General features: G+C 46.7%; 1 protein-coding gene across 6 annotated transcripts in view; it reads left to right on the forward strand.

Moving 5' to 3' along the window:
• The window catches only part of ZBTB40 (zinc finger and BTB domain containing 40), an 89,131-nt gene that overhangs the window by 37,974 nt on the left and 34,334 nt on the right, over positions 1 to 16,823 (forward strand). For all 6 annotated transcript variants that reach the window (XM_062190593.1, XM_062190592.1, XM_062190595.1 and 3 more), the window contains 2 exons: positions 5,641 to 6,391; positions 6,782 to 6,915. In XM_062190593.1, coding sequence (XP_062046577.1) covers positions 5,707 to 6,391; positions 6,782 to 6,915 — 819 coding nt within the window. In that variant the 5' untranslated portion in view covers positions 5,641 to 5,706. The remainder of the gene's footprint in view (positions 1 to 5,640; positions 6,392 to 6,781; positions 6,916 to 16,823) is intronic.

The following is a 16,823-nucleotide window of genomic DNA, read 5'->3' on the forward strand; positions in this document are numbered from 1 at the left end:
GTTCCTCCCTCGCTGACCAGCCCCAACACTGATCTTTTCACTCTGCATAGTTTTGCCTTTTTCATCATATAGTGGGAATCACAATGTGTAGCCTTTTCAGACTGGCTTTTCACTTAGTAACGTGCATTTATGATTCCTCTATGTCTTGTCTTGGCTTCACAGCACATTTCTATTTAGTGCTAACTAATATTCCATTGTCTGGTTATACCACAGTTCATTTATCTGTTTACCTACTTCTTAGTTGCTTCCAAATTTTGGAAACTATGAAGAAAGCTACTGTAAACATTCACATGCAGGCTTTTGTGTAAAGTAAGCCTCCAGCTCCTGTGAGTCAATACCGAAAAGTGTGATTGCTGGGTTGTGTGGGAGAAGTACGTTTGGTTTTGTAAGAAGCTGCCAGGCTGTCTTCCAAAGTATAGGTGTGTTGCTTTGCATTCTCAGCAGCTTTCAGTGTCAGGACTGATGGTCTGTGTGCCATGTCGTAGTCATCCTTTGGTACCCGTGTTTGCAGTTTTGGCCAATCCAGTAGGTGTGTAGTGGTATCTCCATTGTTTTGATTTTCAGTTTCCTATTGATACACAGTGTGGAAAAGCTTTTCGTATGCTCACCTGCCATCTGTGTATCTTTGGTGAAGAATCTTTCTTCTGTTCACGTGTTTTGCAGATTCTTAAAATCAGGTTGTTCATTTTCTTGTTGATTTTTAAGAGTTCTTTGTATATTTTGGTAACAGTCCTTTATCAGATGTATCTTTTGTAAATATTTTTCCCCATCTGTGGCTTATCTTCTTATTTTCTTGACTTTGCTTGTTACAGAAGTTTTTATTTTATTATAATGAAGTTCAGCTTATCAATTGTTTCTTTCATGGATTATGCCTTTGCTGCTATACCTAAAGAATTGTCCCCACACCTAAAGTCATCCTGGTTTTCCCCTGTGTTATATTCTAGGAGTTTACAGTTTTATAATTTTACATTTAGGTCACTGATACATTTTGAGTTAATTTTTGAGAAGGGAATAGGTCTATGTCTAGTTTCGTATTTTCCTATGTTAATGTCTAGTTGTTCCAATACCATTTTGCTCCTTTGTCAAAGATCATTTGACTCAGGGCAGCATTGTGGTACAGCGGTTTAAGCTGTACCACAATGTTACACCAACATCTCTATCAATAGGAGCGCTGTTTCAAGTCCTGGCTGCTGCACTTCTTGATCCACCTGTATGCTAGTGTATTTGGTTGGGAAGGCAGCAGAAGATGGTCCAAGTGTTTGGACCCCTGCCACCCATGTGAAAGACATGGATGGAGTTCCTGGCTTCTGGCGTCTGCCTGACCCAGCCTCTGCCCCCTGTAGTAGGATTTTTTTTTTTTTTTAATATTTTATTTATCTGAGAGGTAAAGTTAGAGATAGGGAGAGACAAAGAGAAAGGTCTTCTGTCCGTTGGTTTACTCCCCAAATGGCTGCAACTGCTGGAGCTGGGCCGATCTGAAGCCAGGAGCCAGGATGTTCTTCCAGGTCTGCTACATGAGTGCAAGGGCCCAAGCACTCTGGCCATCTACCACTGCTTTCCCCTGGGCCATAAGCAGAGAGCTGGAGTGGAAGAGGAGCAACCGGGAAGTGACCCGGCGCCCATTTGGGAGGCTGGTGTTGCAGGCAGAAGCTTAACCCACTATGCCACAGCACCATGCCTTGTAGTAAGGTTGCATTAGTCCTCCAACTTTGTCCTGCGGTGTCCTGTTGGTTAGTATGTGTCTTTTGCCTTCCCATATAAACTGTAAAATCAGTTTGTTGAGAGCCACAAAGTAACTTGCTGGGATTGTGTTGAATCTGTAAATCAAATTGTGAGGAACTGACATCTTAACAAAACTGAGTCTTTCTATCCAAGAACATGGAATGTATCTGTTTTAGTTAGGTCTTTGAGTTCTTTCATCAGAGTTTTGTAGTTTTCCTCATGTAGTTTTTGGCCATATTTTGTTAGGTTTTACCTAAGTAGTTTTATTTTGGTGATGCTTTTAAATTTCAGACTATTTGCTCACCTCTAGGTTGTTGGAAAGCAGTTGACTTTTTTATATTAACTTTGTATCCTGCAGACTTACTGTAATTTTTTATTCCAGGAGGAAATTTTGTTTTGTTTTGTTTTTGGACAGTTCTCTTAGATTTCCTGTGTAGACCACCATGTCATCTGCAAACAAAGAGAGAGATCTTTCTTCCGAATTTTTATACCTTTTATTTCCTGTACTTGTTGCATTAGCTGGGACTTCCCAGACAATATTGAAAAGCAGTTATGTGAAGGAGTATCTTTGCTGTGTTGTTGATCTTAGCAGGAAAACTTTGTGTTTCTTGCCATTAAGTAAGTGCCAACTGCAGGTTTTCTATAGGTACTCTATCAACTGCAGGTTTTCTATAGGTACTCTATCAACTGCAGGTTTTCTATAGGTACTCTATCAACTGCAGGTTTTCTATAGGTACTCTATCAAGTTCCCTTCTATTTTCTAATTTGCAGAAAGTCTCTTATCATGGATGGGCACAGGATAATATCAAGTGCTTCATTTCTGATATGATGTTCTTGACTGCTAGAATTTCTTTATTCTTAGAATTTCCATATTTCTGTTTGCATTATCCATCTCTTCTTGGAGTTTTCCACTTTCTTCCATTAAACCCCTTACTTAGTATATTAATCATACTGTTAAGAAATTCCTAGTCTAGAGGTTAGTTTTGTGGTGTAGCAGGTTAAGCCGCTGCACTTTGAATCCAGTGCCCTGTTAATGCACCTGTGAAAGCAGGGGAAGATGACCCAGAAACTTGGGTCCCTGCACCTAAATGGGAAACCTGGATGACCCTCCTGTCTCACAGGTTCAGCCTGGCCTAACCCTGGCTATTGTGGCCATTTGGAGAGTGCACCAGCAGATGGAAGAAGATATTTCTCTGCCTCTCCTTTCTCTCTCTCTAACTGGCTTTCAAACAAATAAATAAATAAGTCTCTTAAAAAAAAAAAAAATCCAGTCTGATAATTCTAACATTCCTGCTTTACCAGAGTCTGGTTCTGATGCTTACCTCTTCAAACCACACTGTTTGCCTTTTAGTATGCCTTGTAACTTTTTTGTTGAAAGCTGGACGTGCTGTACTGCGTGGATGGAGCTGCTGCAGATGGCTGTAGGAATGTAGTAGTTAGGGGTAGGGAGAATATCCTGTAGTCCACAATTAGGATGATTAGGGCTCGCCCTTTTTTTTTTTTTTTTTTAATAAAGTTTTTTTTTATTTGAAAGGCAGACTGACAGGGTGGTGGGGGGAGGGAAGGGAGAAAGAAAGTAAGTCAGTCCTCCATCTGATGGCTCACTCCCCATAAGCCAAGAGCAAGGAGCTCCATCCAGGTCTCCCACATGGGAGGCAGAGGTCCAAGTTCTTGGGCCATTTTTTGCTACCTTCCCATGCACATCAGCTGGATCAGAATCAGAGCAGCTGGGACTGGAACCCGCACTCCAATTTGGGATGCCAGTGTCAAAAGTGGTGACCTAGCCCTCTGCATCACAGTGCAGGCCCCGGGTCAGTCTTTTGGTGAGCCTATGTCTCTACACAGTGACCAGTGCTTTCGGGGTTTTTGCCCCATAGTTTGGCTTTTGGGCAGAGACCTAATGATAGTGAGAGAGCAAACCATGCACACTGGGGGAGGGAGGCATTCAAAAAAATTCATCAATGGTTGGGCATTTGGCCCAGTAATTAAGATACCAGCTAAGACCCCTGTGTCCCATATCAGAGTGCCTGGGGTTGATACTTGACTCTGGTTTCTGACTTCCTTCCTACTAATGCAAATCCTAGGAGGCTGTGGTAATGGCTCAGGTAATTGGACTTCTGCCACTCATTGGGAGACCTGAATTGAGTTCCTGGCTCCTAGCCCAGTGCTGTTGTGGGCATTTTGGGGCATAAGCCAGTGGATGGGAGCTTGCATTCTTTCTCTTTCCCTCCCCACTCCCATCCCAAATAAGTAAACAACTTTTAAAGTTCATGGAAAATGTATATTATGTAAAAACTACATCAATCTCAAAAAAAAATTTTATGCCAAAATAAACTTCCTTTTTCCATGAACTTTTATAATTACCCTCATTTAAGAAGCAACTTGGAGGCTGAAGCATGCCTGGGAGCAGGTTAGGTGGAAGATGAGGATAGAAAGCTGAAGAGAGCCAGAGCATGAAGGAGTTGGTGGAGCATTGTGAGAACCTTGAATTTTCCCCTGAGACTGTCTTTTGTGCAGAGTGACAGATTTGGCCATGTTCAGGACAGGTCACTGTGACTACAGGATGGAAGTTAGGGCAAGGTGTGGGGGTAGTTTAGCAAAGGGCGGAGCAGGAGGCTGGTGAGGACACTAGCCAGCAGTGGGTAGTGATTAGTGATTGAATTTTTGTTACATTTTATTTTGAAGGTAGAGCCAGTAGAAAATAAAAAGGGTTGGATATAGGCTATTAGAATTAAAAAAAAAAAAATTCTGTGACTACAGATGACTTCTAGATTTTCAGTCTGAACAACTGGGACATAATTGTGAACTGAGGAAGATGGTAGGAGAGTTTTGGGCATCTTAGGCTTCAGAAACCTCTTGGGTTTTCAGTTGGAGATGCTGAGTAGGTAGATGGAAGTGTCATGTGGGGTTCAGAGGGGAGGGCTGAGGAGCAGAGGGAAGCCTGACAGCTGTGAGCATTGCGTGAGATTTCTAAGTGATGGAATCAGATGAGAGAGAAGCTGAAAGGTGGATGACTGAGTTTGGACACTCTAGCATTAGAGGCCAAAGTCGACACCAAGGGAAACTTGAGCAGGTGTGGCTAGTGAGTGGAGCTGAATCCGTGCACAGTGTGTTTTCCAGGGTGGGAATGGTGACATCCGGCCAATGCTGTGGACAGATGGAGGAAGTGGAGGACATCATCATAAGTTTGTGCCTACGTGTTTGTCACCTCCATTGGGTTGAGAGCTCCTAGGGGCCAGGATTGGCATTTGGAGTGTGGCTGCAGCTTTGAAGTCACTGAGGTGTGGCACTCAGGGTTTTTTTTTTTTTTTTTTTTTTTTTACCTGACAGGCAGAGTGGACAGTGAGAGAGACAGAGAGAGAAAGGTCTTCCTTTACTGTTGGTTCACCCTCCAGTGGCCGCCAGGAGCCAGGTGCTTCTCCTGGTCTCCCATGCGGGTGCAGGGCCCAAGAACTTGGGCCGTCCTCCACTGCACTCCCGGGCCACAGCAGAGAGCTGGCCTGAAAGAGGGGCAACCAGGACAGAATCCGGCGCCCCGACCAGGACTAGAAACCCGTGTGCCGGCGCCGCAGGTAGAGGATTAGCCTAGTGAGCGCGGCTCTGGCCGGCACTCAGTTTGGATGTCTGCTTTCTCTTAAGCGCTTCCTTCCGTCCCTGTGCACGTTAGTCACATCCGTAAAATGGGGAGGAAATAGGACCTTTGCTGCTGAGTCGTGCAGATCACACGTGTAAAGCACAAACGAGCCCCTCCCATGTAGATACCTGCTAATTACCGTTACTTCAGCAAACCTGGCACACTGCCCCTCCCTGTGGAGCAACATTTGTTGAACGAAGGAGTGAAATTAGCTTTTGTCTGTTGAGCATTTCATTCAAGGGGTTCTCTGTGAACTTGTAACACGGTGTTGTGGCTTTCCCCAGGACTGATCCTCACCGCGAACTCTGGCAGGAGAGAGGAAGAGAGGTCCTAGGGGCCGGGCTGACACCATGGAGCTCCCCAACTACAGCCGGCAGCTGCTGCAGCAGCTCTACACCCTGTGCAAGGAGCAGCAGTTCTGTGACTGCACCATTTCCATCGGGACCATTTACTTCAGGGCCCACAAGCTCGTCCTGGCTGCAGCCAGCCTCCTGTTCAAAACCCTGCTGGACAACACAGACACCATCTCCATTGATGCGAGTGTGGTGAGCCCTGAGGAGTTTGCCCTCTTGCTGGAGATGATGTACACTGGCAGACTGCCTGTGGGCAAGCACAACTTCTCCAAAATCATCTCCTTAGCTGACAGCCTCCAGATGTTCGATGTGGCCGTGAGTTGTAAAAACCTTCTGACCAGCCTCGTGAGCTGCTCTGTCCAGGGCCAGCTGGTGAGGGATGTGTCTCCGCCAGCCTCCGAACCGCCCGGGAAGGAATCGGAGAAGTCTGAAGTAGAAGTTCTTTCCTCTACAGAACCTCCTCCCCCGGAGGGGCCTGCCACGGCGGGGGGCCCTGTGAAAGCTGAGGCAGAGGAAGCAGTGCCTGCAGCTCTACAGGAGACCGGGCTGGACCCTGCCAGTGGTCAGGAGACGGTGGGTGGCGCAGGAGCGCCAGTGGAGCCTTCTCCGACCGCTGAAAGTCCTTGCCCGTCCCCTGTCGTCCAGACCTTTAGTGCGGCAGAGGAGGCGAGCACCAAACCAGGTAACACTCGCTTAATTACTGTTTTGTTTTCTGTCAGTGACTAGGCTCCATGATCTTTAGTAGCTTTTGTTTGTTTCATTGATAAATTTACCCAATACTTCTTTGAGGCAGGAAACCAAGATGGAGTACAGTGCCTGACTGGGGCGTTCTTTTAAAAGTGCCTGTGTTTTCCACGGTTGAGCGGCTGGAGGTGAACTACAGCACGCAAAAGCAGGATTGAAATTTCTGCTGATGATCCGTGCTGTGACCCAGGCTGAGGAGAGAACAGAGGAGGGAGCTGGGAGAGGAGCTGGGGACACAGCTACGACCTGAGCGTCCTCAGACAGCTCCAGCTTTTCCGTTGCTTCACGTGCTTAGTGACTGATTTGTTTTATTGTGTTCCACATTCAGAATGGGAGAGGAAGCGCTGCCACCTGGATTTCCTTCTAGAAAATGAAAGTGTCTTCTCAGATGCAGTCTTGGTTACTGAGGATGTTTTAAAAAGACTAGAAGAATGTTCAGAAATTAAAGGCCCGCAGAAGGAGGTAGGCATCTCGGGAGCTTTATTTGTTTGCTGGTTTCGTGTTCTCAGGATATTATTTTAGTTTGCCATTGGAGGAAATGCACACTACTGTGGGGCTGCAGGTGTTGTAAGCTTTAAATTTTCTGACACTCCTTAAAGGGCAGTCTTGCAAAGTACAAGGCAGGATACTTGCACAGTGAAGTGCAGTGGCATAAACATCTCTAATCCAGAGATCCAAAGTCTGAAAAGCTCTAAAGCCTGAAACTTGCTGAGTGTCCTGTGGGCGCCTTGCAGAGGGTTTGGGTTTGGATTTCCTTTTTTTTTTTTTAAGATTTATTTCTTTTTTATTTGAGAGGCAGAATTACAGAGACAGGGGGAGAGAGAGAGAGGTCTTCCATCTGCTGGTTCACTCCCCAAATGGCCACAACAGCTGGAGCTGAGCCAATCCGACACTAGGAGCCAAGATCTTCTTCCAGGTCTCCCACATGGGTGCAGGGGCCCAAGGACTTGGGCCATCTTCCACTGCTTTCCCAGGCCATAGCAGAGAGCTGGATTGGAAGAGAGCAGCTGGGACACGAACCAGCGCCCACATGGTGCCGCAGGCAGAGCTTTAGCCTACTACACCACAGTGCCAGCCCCGGGTTTGGATTTTCAGACAGAGTTGCTGAAGGAGTAAAGCTAGTACAGATATTCCAAAGTCCGAAATTTGGAATGATGCTGTTCCTGAGCATTCTGGATAAGGGATATTCAACCCGTTTTGCTCGCCATGCAAACCCCAACTTACAGTTAGTTTTGTTCTGGAATTCTTCTTTGATGATACCATCCTTTCATGATTAAGTGGGCACTATTTTTTGGTTCTGTTTTATGGATGAGAAAACTTTCTCAGGGAGGTGACACAGGAACAGACATTTATCCTAGTGGTTAAGCCACTCTGTGCCACGTTGGAGTCCCTGGGTTTAATGCCCAGCTCCTGTTACCGTGCACCCTGGGAGGCAGTGGGGATGGTTCAGGTAGCTGAGTTCCTGCCAGCCATATGGGAGACCTGGATTGCATTCCCAGCTTTGGCCCTGGCTTAGCCTTTGGTGTTGTGGGCGTTTGGGCAAGTGAGCCAGCAGATGGGAGCTCTCTCTGTCTCTTGTCTCTCTGTCTCCCCGCCTCTCAAATAAAATTAAAAAAAAAAAAAAAAAAAAAAAGTGATGTAACCTGGCAGGTATCACAGGCAGAGCTCCTGAGACTCTGAGCCAGAATTCAAACCTAAGCGTCTGCCTTCAGAGCTGTTCCCTTCTAGGTTGTACTGCATCCCAGCAGGGCAGAAATGGGGCATGGGGCATGAAGGTTCCGGAACTGCCTGACAGAACTGCCAGCTGGTTATCAGACTGTGTTTCTTAGCTGGCCTTTCGGTTTTCAGTGACTCAGTTGAGACATTGTACCTGTTATGCTGAAGGACATTAAGGTTTTTTATATTTTGCACTTGCTTGTCCTCCTAACTGTTCATCATTTTTGTTGCTTTGTTATTGTTGTTGTTGCCTTGATAGGTTACAGCCTTATCTCCATATTTTCTCTCTTAAGGCTTCCTTTCTGCTTTCCTTTGGCTACAGAGAAGCAACATTGTTCCCTAGATTAGCAGGATCGAATTATTAACATCACCTTTATACTTGCTTGAACTGTGTCTTGAAAATTTTTTTCTAACACTAGTACCTAAAAGTGCCTGACATATAATAGGCGCCCAAGAATGTCTGTTATACATGGATGGACTCATTCAACATTTCTTTCTTTTTTCCCAGTTCTTGTTCTAATCTTTTGATGGCAATGACATTAATAGTACTTTGAAAGAGCAGAGATTCTCTGTTGGTGATCATTATAGGCTTATGCTGTTTCTTCTCCGGTTTTAGAGGTCAGACTAAGAGCTCTACAGACCACTTGGCTGCTGTGTTTAAAATGGATTCTGTTAGAGTCCATAATAAATCTTTCAACTCCAGAAAGAAAAAAGGGAAAAGATGCTTTAAGAACATCAGATTAAATTAAATATGGAGTTGGGGAGGTGCCACTTTGCACTTAGGCACTCCACTTCTCTGGCACTTGTAGCTTCACAGCAGCCTGCTTGCCATGCAGGAGTCGGGGCCTCCGTGAAGTACGTCGCCTGAGAAGTTGTGATGTATGCCCTGGAACCATCTCCACAAGGAAGCAGCACCTCGAAGAGTTTCTTCATGGCCCTCAGTAATCTGCCCCCCCGCCGCCTTTCAGTTAGCCATCTCCCCAGTAGCCACTGATCTGTCACTGCAGACTAGGTAGTTTGTGTTCTCTGGGGTGTTATGTGGATGGGGTCGTGGAATACGTCTTCATTGTCTGACTGCTCCAATGCTGAGTAATCACTCTGAGATCCATCCACGCTGTGTGTGTTCCTTCTTACTGCTGGGCAGTGTTCCATTGTGAACATTGTGCTGTCATTCTTACCCAGCTCTACCAATTACTAGCATTGTGACCTTGAACAACTTAGTCTTTATAGGCCTTACTTCCTAATTTATAAAAATCCTGCATAGAGGAGCATGGTAAATTAATTAAGATTACTTAATGGGCCAGCATGGTGGCACAGCAGGTAAAGCCACAGCTTACAATGCTGGCGTCCCATACCAGAGCGCCACTTCACGTTCTGGCTGCTCTCCTGCCCATCTGGTTCTCTGCTAACGTGCCTGGGAAAGTAGAGGAAGATGATGCAGGTGTTCGGACACCTGTCACTCGCATGGGAGACCCAAATAGAGTTCTGGCTCCTGGCTTCAATCTGAACCAGCACCAGCCATTGCGGCCATTTGGGGAGTGAACCAGCAGATGGAAGATCTCTACATCTCTCCTCTTTCTCTGTCATTCTGTCTTTCAAATAAATAAATCTTAAAAAAAAAAAAAAAAGATTATTTATACAACACTCACAATAAAATTCCAGGCACACAGTAGCAGCTAAGTAGCAACTATTGTTCATTTAGTAGCTCTGTACTTTCGGACCTAATAGACCTCAAAATGCCCATTTTCCCCTAATGCCTTTTAATATCTTATTCCATGGTCATCTTTTCTGACACAGGAGATGATCTGCTGCTACTTCAAGCTTAATTTGTAAGGCGTACTTCAAATAGGCACCACCGTGCACTTGGAAGCAGCTCTCTGTACTGCAGGGATATTGTCTGGTGTGGGGTGAAGCTGTGAGTCTGTAGCACAGTGGTGCAGTGATGTTCAGTATTGCCTGGTGTGCTTGTTAAAATGTAAGTCTCCATGGCCTGATTTCCAGAACCCAGTCTTTACCTGCGGTGGAGTTTGGGAATCTAAAAATTTAAGATTTATTGATTTACTTGAAAGGCAGAGCTAGAGAGGCAGAAGCAGAGAGAGGACTCCCATCCGCTGGTTCACTCCCCGGATGGCCGCAATGGCCAGAGCTGCGCCGATCCGAAGCCAGGAGCCAGGTGCTTCTTCTGGGTCTCTCATGTGGGTGCAGGGGCCCAAGGACTTGGGCCATCTTGTACTGCTTTTCCAGGCCATAGCAGAGAGCTGGATTGGAAGTGGAGCAGCCAGGATTCAAACCAGTGCCCATGTGGGGTGCTGGCACTGCAGGCGGCAGCTTTACCCACTGCACCACAGCACCTGCCCGGGAATCTAAATCTTTAACAAATTTCCCTGGGTTGCTGGTTGTGGTATCTGCAGACCACTCTTTGAGAAGCAGTGCTGGAGAGGTTAACAGCTTAACAGAGCTCTTAGTGTGTATCTGCTGGAACCTCCTGGTGTTGTGGGAGGCCATGGAATACACACGTTTTCACAAGTGTTGCTTTCCCCTTGACCCTGCTGATGTTTCCTGAGCAATTGCTCTGTACCAGGAAAATCAATGTAAGACTCAATCCCTGTCCTTACGGTGTCTTGATGGCAAGGAAGTCCGATTCTTTGTGGGGATGCGTGTGCAGGAGTCGTCAGGAGGCCTCGGTGATGGCAGTATTAAGGACTGTGCACTTGGAGCAGCCTAATTTTGAGTCAGTACAATTTTAAAGGTTGTTTGGAGATTTTTGTTTTTCTAATTATACAGTTTTGGCTTTGAATGATTTTGTTGGTGGTTGTCAGGGTCATCATGAGAACATAACTTGAGAGTCAGTAAAGGAACCTCCCAAGGGATATAGCATTTTGGAGCTTGTGAAGGCTCGGAGTGACGGGCACTGTGGCTGAGGTGGATCAAATAGCCGGTTTCTTTTCTGAACAGTAGATGGGCAGGGTGGTGGCCTGGGTTGAGTTTAGGGAGATGTCATGAACCAGTGTCGTGGTTACTTTATGTCCTGAGATAAATGGTGAACGGTGGCGAAGCCACTCCCTGGGCAGTGACTGCAGCAGCGTGAGAAGAGGCTGAGCTGTCTGGATCGTATGAAAGCAAAGCCAGAACTGACGAAGGAGAGGGCTCATGGGTGCTGGCGTGGGGAAATGCCTCTGCCTTGTCCGACTTGGCATAACATCCCCTGCCCATCAGAATGAGCGAGGAGTGAGCTAAGCGGCTCTGACTAAGCTGAGTGAAGCCAAGCTCAGATCTCCTTCCGTTTCTGTGCTGGGACGTCTCATGTCGTCCTTCTTTACTCCTAACCACGTCCCTGCTTGTGATGAATTGTGTATAAAGCAAAGTGCATCTTGGACTAGAATAAGGGGGTAACTTTTCCTACTTTGATTTCTGTGCTGTTTGACTCACTTCTTACCTAAAGTTCTAGAAAAACTCCCAGAGCGGAAGACCTAGTGATATTTTTTTCTCCTTCAACTTTATTTCAAAAGCAAACAAGTGTCTTCTAGGTAAATCTGGTGTTTTCAACCATTTCACTGCTTGGGAGGTTTGTCCAGTGTTATAAGCCTCTCTTTTGAGGACTGTATTCACTGCCAGAGCTGGGTAACCCTCTTAAGAGTGAGCTAATGGGATTGGTTATGCAAGTCTATGAGAGGTAAAAATAAGTTGTGGTTTTTCCCAACCTCCTCTCTGTCAATTATTAAGTCTGGCGATATGCAGCCATAGATAGGAGGGCTAATGGTTTTATGGCCAAGGGATTCCATTCAGTTAAACATTCATTGGATACCTACCATGTCCCAGTCTCCATAACTAATCATTGAACAGTGGTACAGATTATCTAGATATTTCCCAGTGTTCAAAGTCAATGCTGAATCTATAAGTCCAAAAGAATGCAATCTAAAAGGATTTGATTCCACCCCACACCTGGGAGCTAGGACTGAGTGAAAGGGCGTTCAGGTCTAGGGAATGTGCAGTTTCATCCAGACTGCTCTACACTGTCCTTGAAACCTTCGGCAAGTGACTTAACCTCTCTGTGCATCTGAAGTGGAGTGACACCACTGCAGTGTCTGGGGTGGTGCTGAGTGATCGTGCGCAGGTCATTCTCGCCATTGCCTGACCCTCAGCATTCTGGGAACCTGAGTCAACAGGCGGAGAGAGACTGGAACTCACACAGCTGCCAAGGCAGGAAGCACACGTTTGGGGGAAGCGGGTACATCACTCAGAAGTTGAGGGAGACACCAAGTGGTTCCTCACAAATTTACCCCTATATTTATACGTGAGTATTTTATTTGTGTGACCATACATTAACTTGAATTTATGAAAGTCCCTGTAAGTCCAGAGAACCAGAGGAGTTCCAAATGTGTGGGGAAAGAACTGAGCCACTTTGGCAGACTCCATTTTGGTTCAGCTCCTGGAGTCTGTTAACGTGATCGCAGCCTGTCACAGTATGTGACGCCCTTCTGTTTAGGCAGAGATACTCTTTCTGAAAAGGGCTTACTCCATCGTGGAGCCCCAGTCAGCATGGGCGGCCAGTGGAGTAATAACGGGAATGCTGGGTCTGGTGTGGGTGCCCAGAAGGTTCTGGAATAAAGACTGGAGTGCAGAACTGTGCCAGCAGCTGACTGCTCCCTCCTGGCCCTTTCATCGGCCCACTCCTGCTTCTCTTCCCAGATGGTCACCCTCGCATCACTGCTGTGCAGTGAAGTTAACAAATGTTTTAATTTCACTGCTGAGTAGTTCTGCAGAAGGGATAATAAGAAGCACATCAGATGCCACCATTGATGAAGGCAGCTCTTCCCCACTAGCTCGAATAATAATGCCAGACAAATTGGGTAAGGAGAGAGGTGGGCTTGGATTACTCAGAGAGCTTCAAGTAAAAAGAAGACAGCCTAGGGCAGGCTGAACAGCTATGTGCTGGAGCTATTCAGGTGCACAAGCAGACGCAGGAAGTGAGGGGGAAACAGAGGAGGAAGCGTGTTTACTAGGGCTGTTACACGGGGTGGGTCTGCGTTACGATCTGTCACTGTAGTTCATCAATTACTCTTAAAATTAGCAGCTTGAAACAGCACATTTTGTATCTCGCAGTCCCTGAGGGTCAGGATACAGATGAAGCCTGGCTGAGTGCTCTCCTCAGCCCTCACAGGGCTGCCTTCCAGGATGGCGGCATCCCCGCCAGGGCTCAGCTTGGGGAATAGCTCTTCCTTGTCCACTCTCAAGGCTGTTGGCTGAGCATACAGCCCCCTGCCATGTGGGCCTCTACCTTAGTCAGCTCACAGTGTGGCCGCTTGGCTTCTCCAAGAGCATGGGCAGAGAAAGACGTGCATGGAGAATGTGCAAGATGGAAGTCATGATGGTCTGCCCTCAAAAGTGGCATCCTGGAGTTGGCATTGTGGTACAGCAGGTTAAGGTACCACCTGTGACACTGGCATTCCATATGGGCACTGGTTCAAGTCCCAGCTGCTCCACTTCTGATCTCGCTCCCTGCTAATGCACCTGGGAAAGCAGCAGAAGATGGCCCAAGTCTTTGAGCCCCTGTCACCCATGTGAGAGACCAGAATGAGGTTCCAGGCTCCTGGCTGCAGCCTGACCCAGCCCCAGCCATTGTGACCATTTGGGGGATGAACCAATGGATAGAAGCTCTCTCTCTCTCTCTCTCCCCTTGACTGTCCTTCTCTCTCTCTGTAGCTCTGACTTTCAAATAAATCTTTAAAAAAAAAAAAAAATGGTATCCTGTTACTTGTGTAGTCTTGCCAGTCAGCCCATAGGCATGGATGAATACAGAGGTGGAAGTCCCCCAGAGCCATTTTGGAGTCTGCTATCTCAGACGCCCTGACCAGGACTAGAACCCGGTGTGCCGGCGCCGCAAGGTGGAGGATTAGCCTGTTGAGCCATAGCGCCAGCCTCATGGGCAACAAAAAGGTGCTGTAAGGAGACAATAGATCAGCTGATAAAAGCATGAAAATTGAATTAATTTGACTAAAGGGGATTAACCATCTAAATGATATTCATGGGGCTGGTGTTGTGGCACAGTGAGTAAGCCACCTCATGCAATACTGGCATCCCATATGGGCACTGGTTTGATTTGTGTCCCAGCTGTTCCACTTCTGATCCAGCTCCCTGCTAATGGCCTGGGAAAAGCAGTGGAAGGTGGTGCAAAAGTTTGGGCCCCTGCTACCAAATGTGGGAGACCCTGACTTTGTGGCATAGCAGGTATAGCCAACACCTGTGACACCCGCATCCCAAGCAGTGGAAGGTGGTGCAAAAGTTTGGGCCCCTGCTACCAAATGTGGGAGACCCTGACTTTGTGGCATAGCAGGTATAGCCAACACCTGTGACACCCGCATCCCATGTGGACGTAGGTTTGAGTCCCAGATGTTCCACTGCCGATTCAGATCCCTGCTAATGGCCTGGTAAAGCAGCAGATGATGACCCAAGTACCTGGGCTCCTACCACTCATGTGGGAGATTTTTTTTTTTTTTTTTTTTTTTTTTGACAGGCAGAGTGGACAGTGAGAGAGAGAGACAGAGAGAAAGGTCTTCCTTTTTGCCATTGGTTCACCCTCCAATGGCCGCCGCAGCCGGCGCGCTGCGGCCTGCGCACAGCGCTGATCCGATGGCAAGAGCCAGGTGCTTAACCTGGTCTCCCATGGGGTGCAGGGCCCAAGCACTTGGGCCATCCTCCACTGCACTCCCGGGCCACAGCAGAGAGCTGGCCTGGAAGAGGGGCAGCCGGGACAGAATCCGGCGCCCTGACCGGGACTAGAACCCGGTGTGCCGGCACCGCAAGGCGGAGGATTAGCCTGTTGAGCCACGGCGCCAGCCTCATGTGGGAGATTGAGATGAAGCTCCTGACCCCTAGCTTTGGCCTGGTCCAGTCCTGGCCGTTGTGGCCATCTGAGAAGTGATCAGCCATTGAAGATTTCTGTCTTTCCCCTCTCTCTGACTTTCAAACAAATAAGTACATTTTTTTAATGATATTCTTGTTTTTTTTGTTTTTTTTGTTTTTTTTTTTGATAGAGAAAAATGAGTTACCTTAGGTTCATGTAAGTTACCCCAATGAAATCTTAATGTGGACCATTAAACTATATTTTATCTAAGCTAACTTTTGGAGATGACCACAAAACATAAAATACTTTATTATTTATGTATTTATCCAAAAAGTAGAAAGATCATTCTTCATTTGCTGATTTACTCCCCAAATGCCCTGGACAGCCTGGGCTGGGCCAGGCCAAATCCAAGAGCCAGGATCTCCCTTCTGGGTGGGGGTGGCCTTCTTCCCATTTGTGTGAGAGAGAGTCTGTCAGACCAAAGAAAGGAATGCTGACTTGAATTTTTTTTGCCACTAGGCTTGTTGATATTGTAGTACCAGGTCTAGAAGCATCCAGATGGGGAGCTGGTTTTACATGTGGCCCTGAGACCTCTGGAGCACGAGGCATGGCTTACAGGAACCAGTTTGTCCAGATTGAAATGGGGGTGGGTGTTGGAGCCTGTTTTGAAGGTCACCTGCAGAAGGTAAAAGTTAAAGCTGTACATGTGTGGCCAGTGCTGTGGCGCAGCGGGTTAACGCCCTGGTGTGAAGCGCCAGCATCCCATATGGGCGCCGGTTTGAGACCCGGCTGCTCCTCTTCCGATCTAGCTCTCTGCTATGGCCTGGGAAAGCAGTGGAGGATGACCCAAGTCCTTGAGCCCCTGCACCTGTGTGGGAGACTCAGAAGAAGCTCCTGGCTCCTGGCTTCTGATCGGCGCAGCTCTGGCCGTTGCGGCCAATTGGGGAGTGAACCAGTGGATGGAAGACCTCTCTCTCTGCCTCTCCTTTCTCTGTGTAACTCTGACTTTCAAATAAATAAGTAAATCTTAAAAAAAAAAAAAAAAAAAAAAAAAGCTATACATGTTAGAGACTTTTAAGAGAGAAGTACAAAGGGAGAAAAAATGAAGGATCAAGATGAATCACAGGTACGGCCTATGGTTATGCATTTGGAAGAGCCAGTGAGGATGGCTGCGGAGGAGTGAGTGGTCTTACCCAAGACGCCCACAGTGGCAGAGCAGAACGGTGCTAGAGGCAATAGGAATGCCACGTACCACAGAAAGATCAAGCAGTCCAGGCCAGAGGCAAGGCCTGCTGTGTAGACAGTGTTGCTTAAGGGAAGAAATTCTGAAGCCCCTTCAGATTGGAAGCGATTAACATGGGGTACTTAATATGTGAATTGTATGTACTTAGAACTGACAGCTACAAGCCCACATGTTGTTAGCCTTAATTATTACAGAATTTATCTGAAAGTAGTAAGACCCATGTCTTTCTAAATTGTCATTCATATTATAAATGATTTAAGTGTGCTTTTTTCATAAATTGTGAGATTTTAATTGCATTCTCAAATAATAAAATGACAGCTTATCAAATTTGAAATTCAGATATCTTTGTCCAAGAAATACTCAAAATGTCATAAGATCCACAGAGGTATAATTAGGAAAGACATGCATGCAGTTTGTTAAAAATTCACCAAACTTCTATTAGGCAGCAGGCTGTGCTAGTGGCTGAGCATACAGAGCTCTGGAACACACAGGTCCTGTCCTGAAGAACTCTAGGAGGAGGGAACAGTAGGCAAGTTACTGTCCTAGCGCATGACAAACTCGGACTTG

The sequence above is a fragment of the Lepus europaeus genome, chromosome 5, assembly GCF_033115175.1.
Source record: "Lepus europaeus isolate LE1 chromosome 5, mLepTim1.pri, whole genome shotgun sequence".
Taxonomy (NCBI): domain Eukaryota; kingdom Metazoa; phylum Chordata; class Mammalia; order Lagomorpha; family Leporidae; genus Lepus; species Lepus europaeus.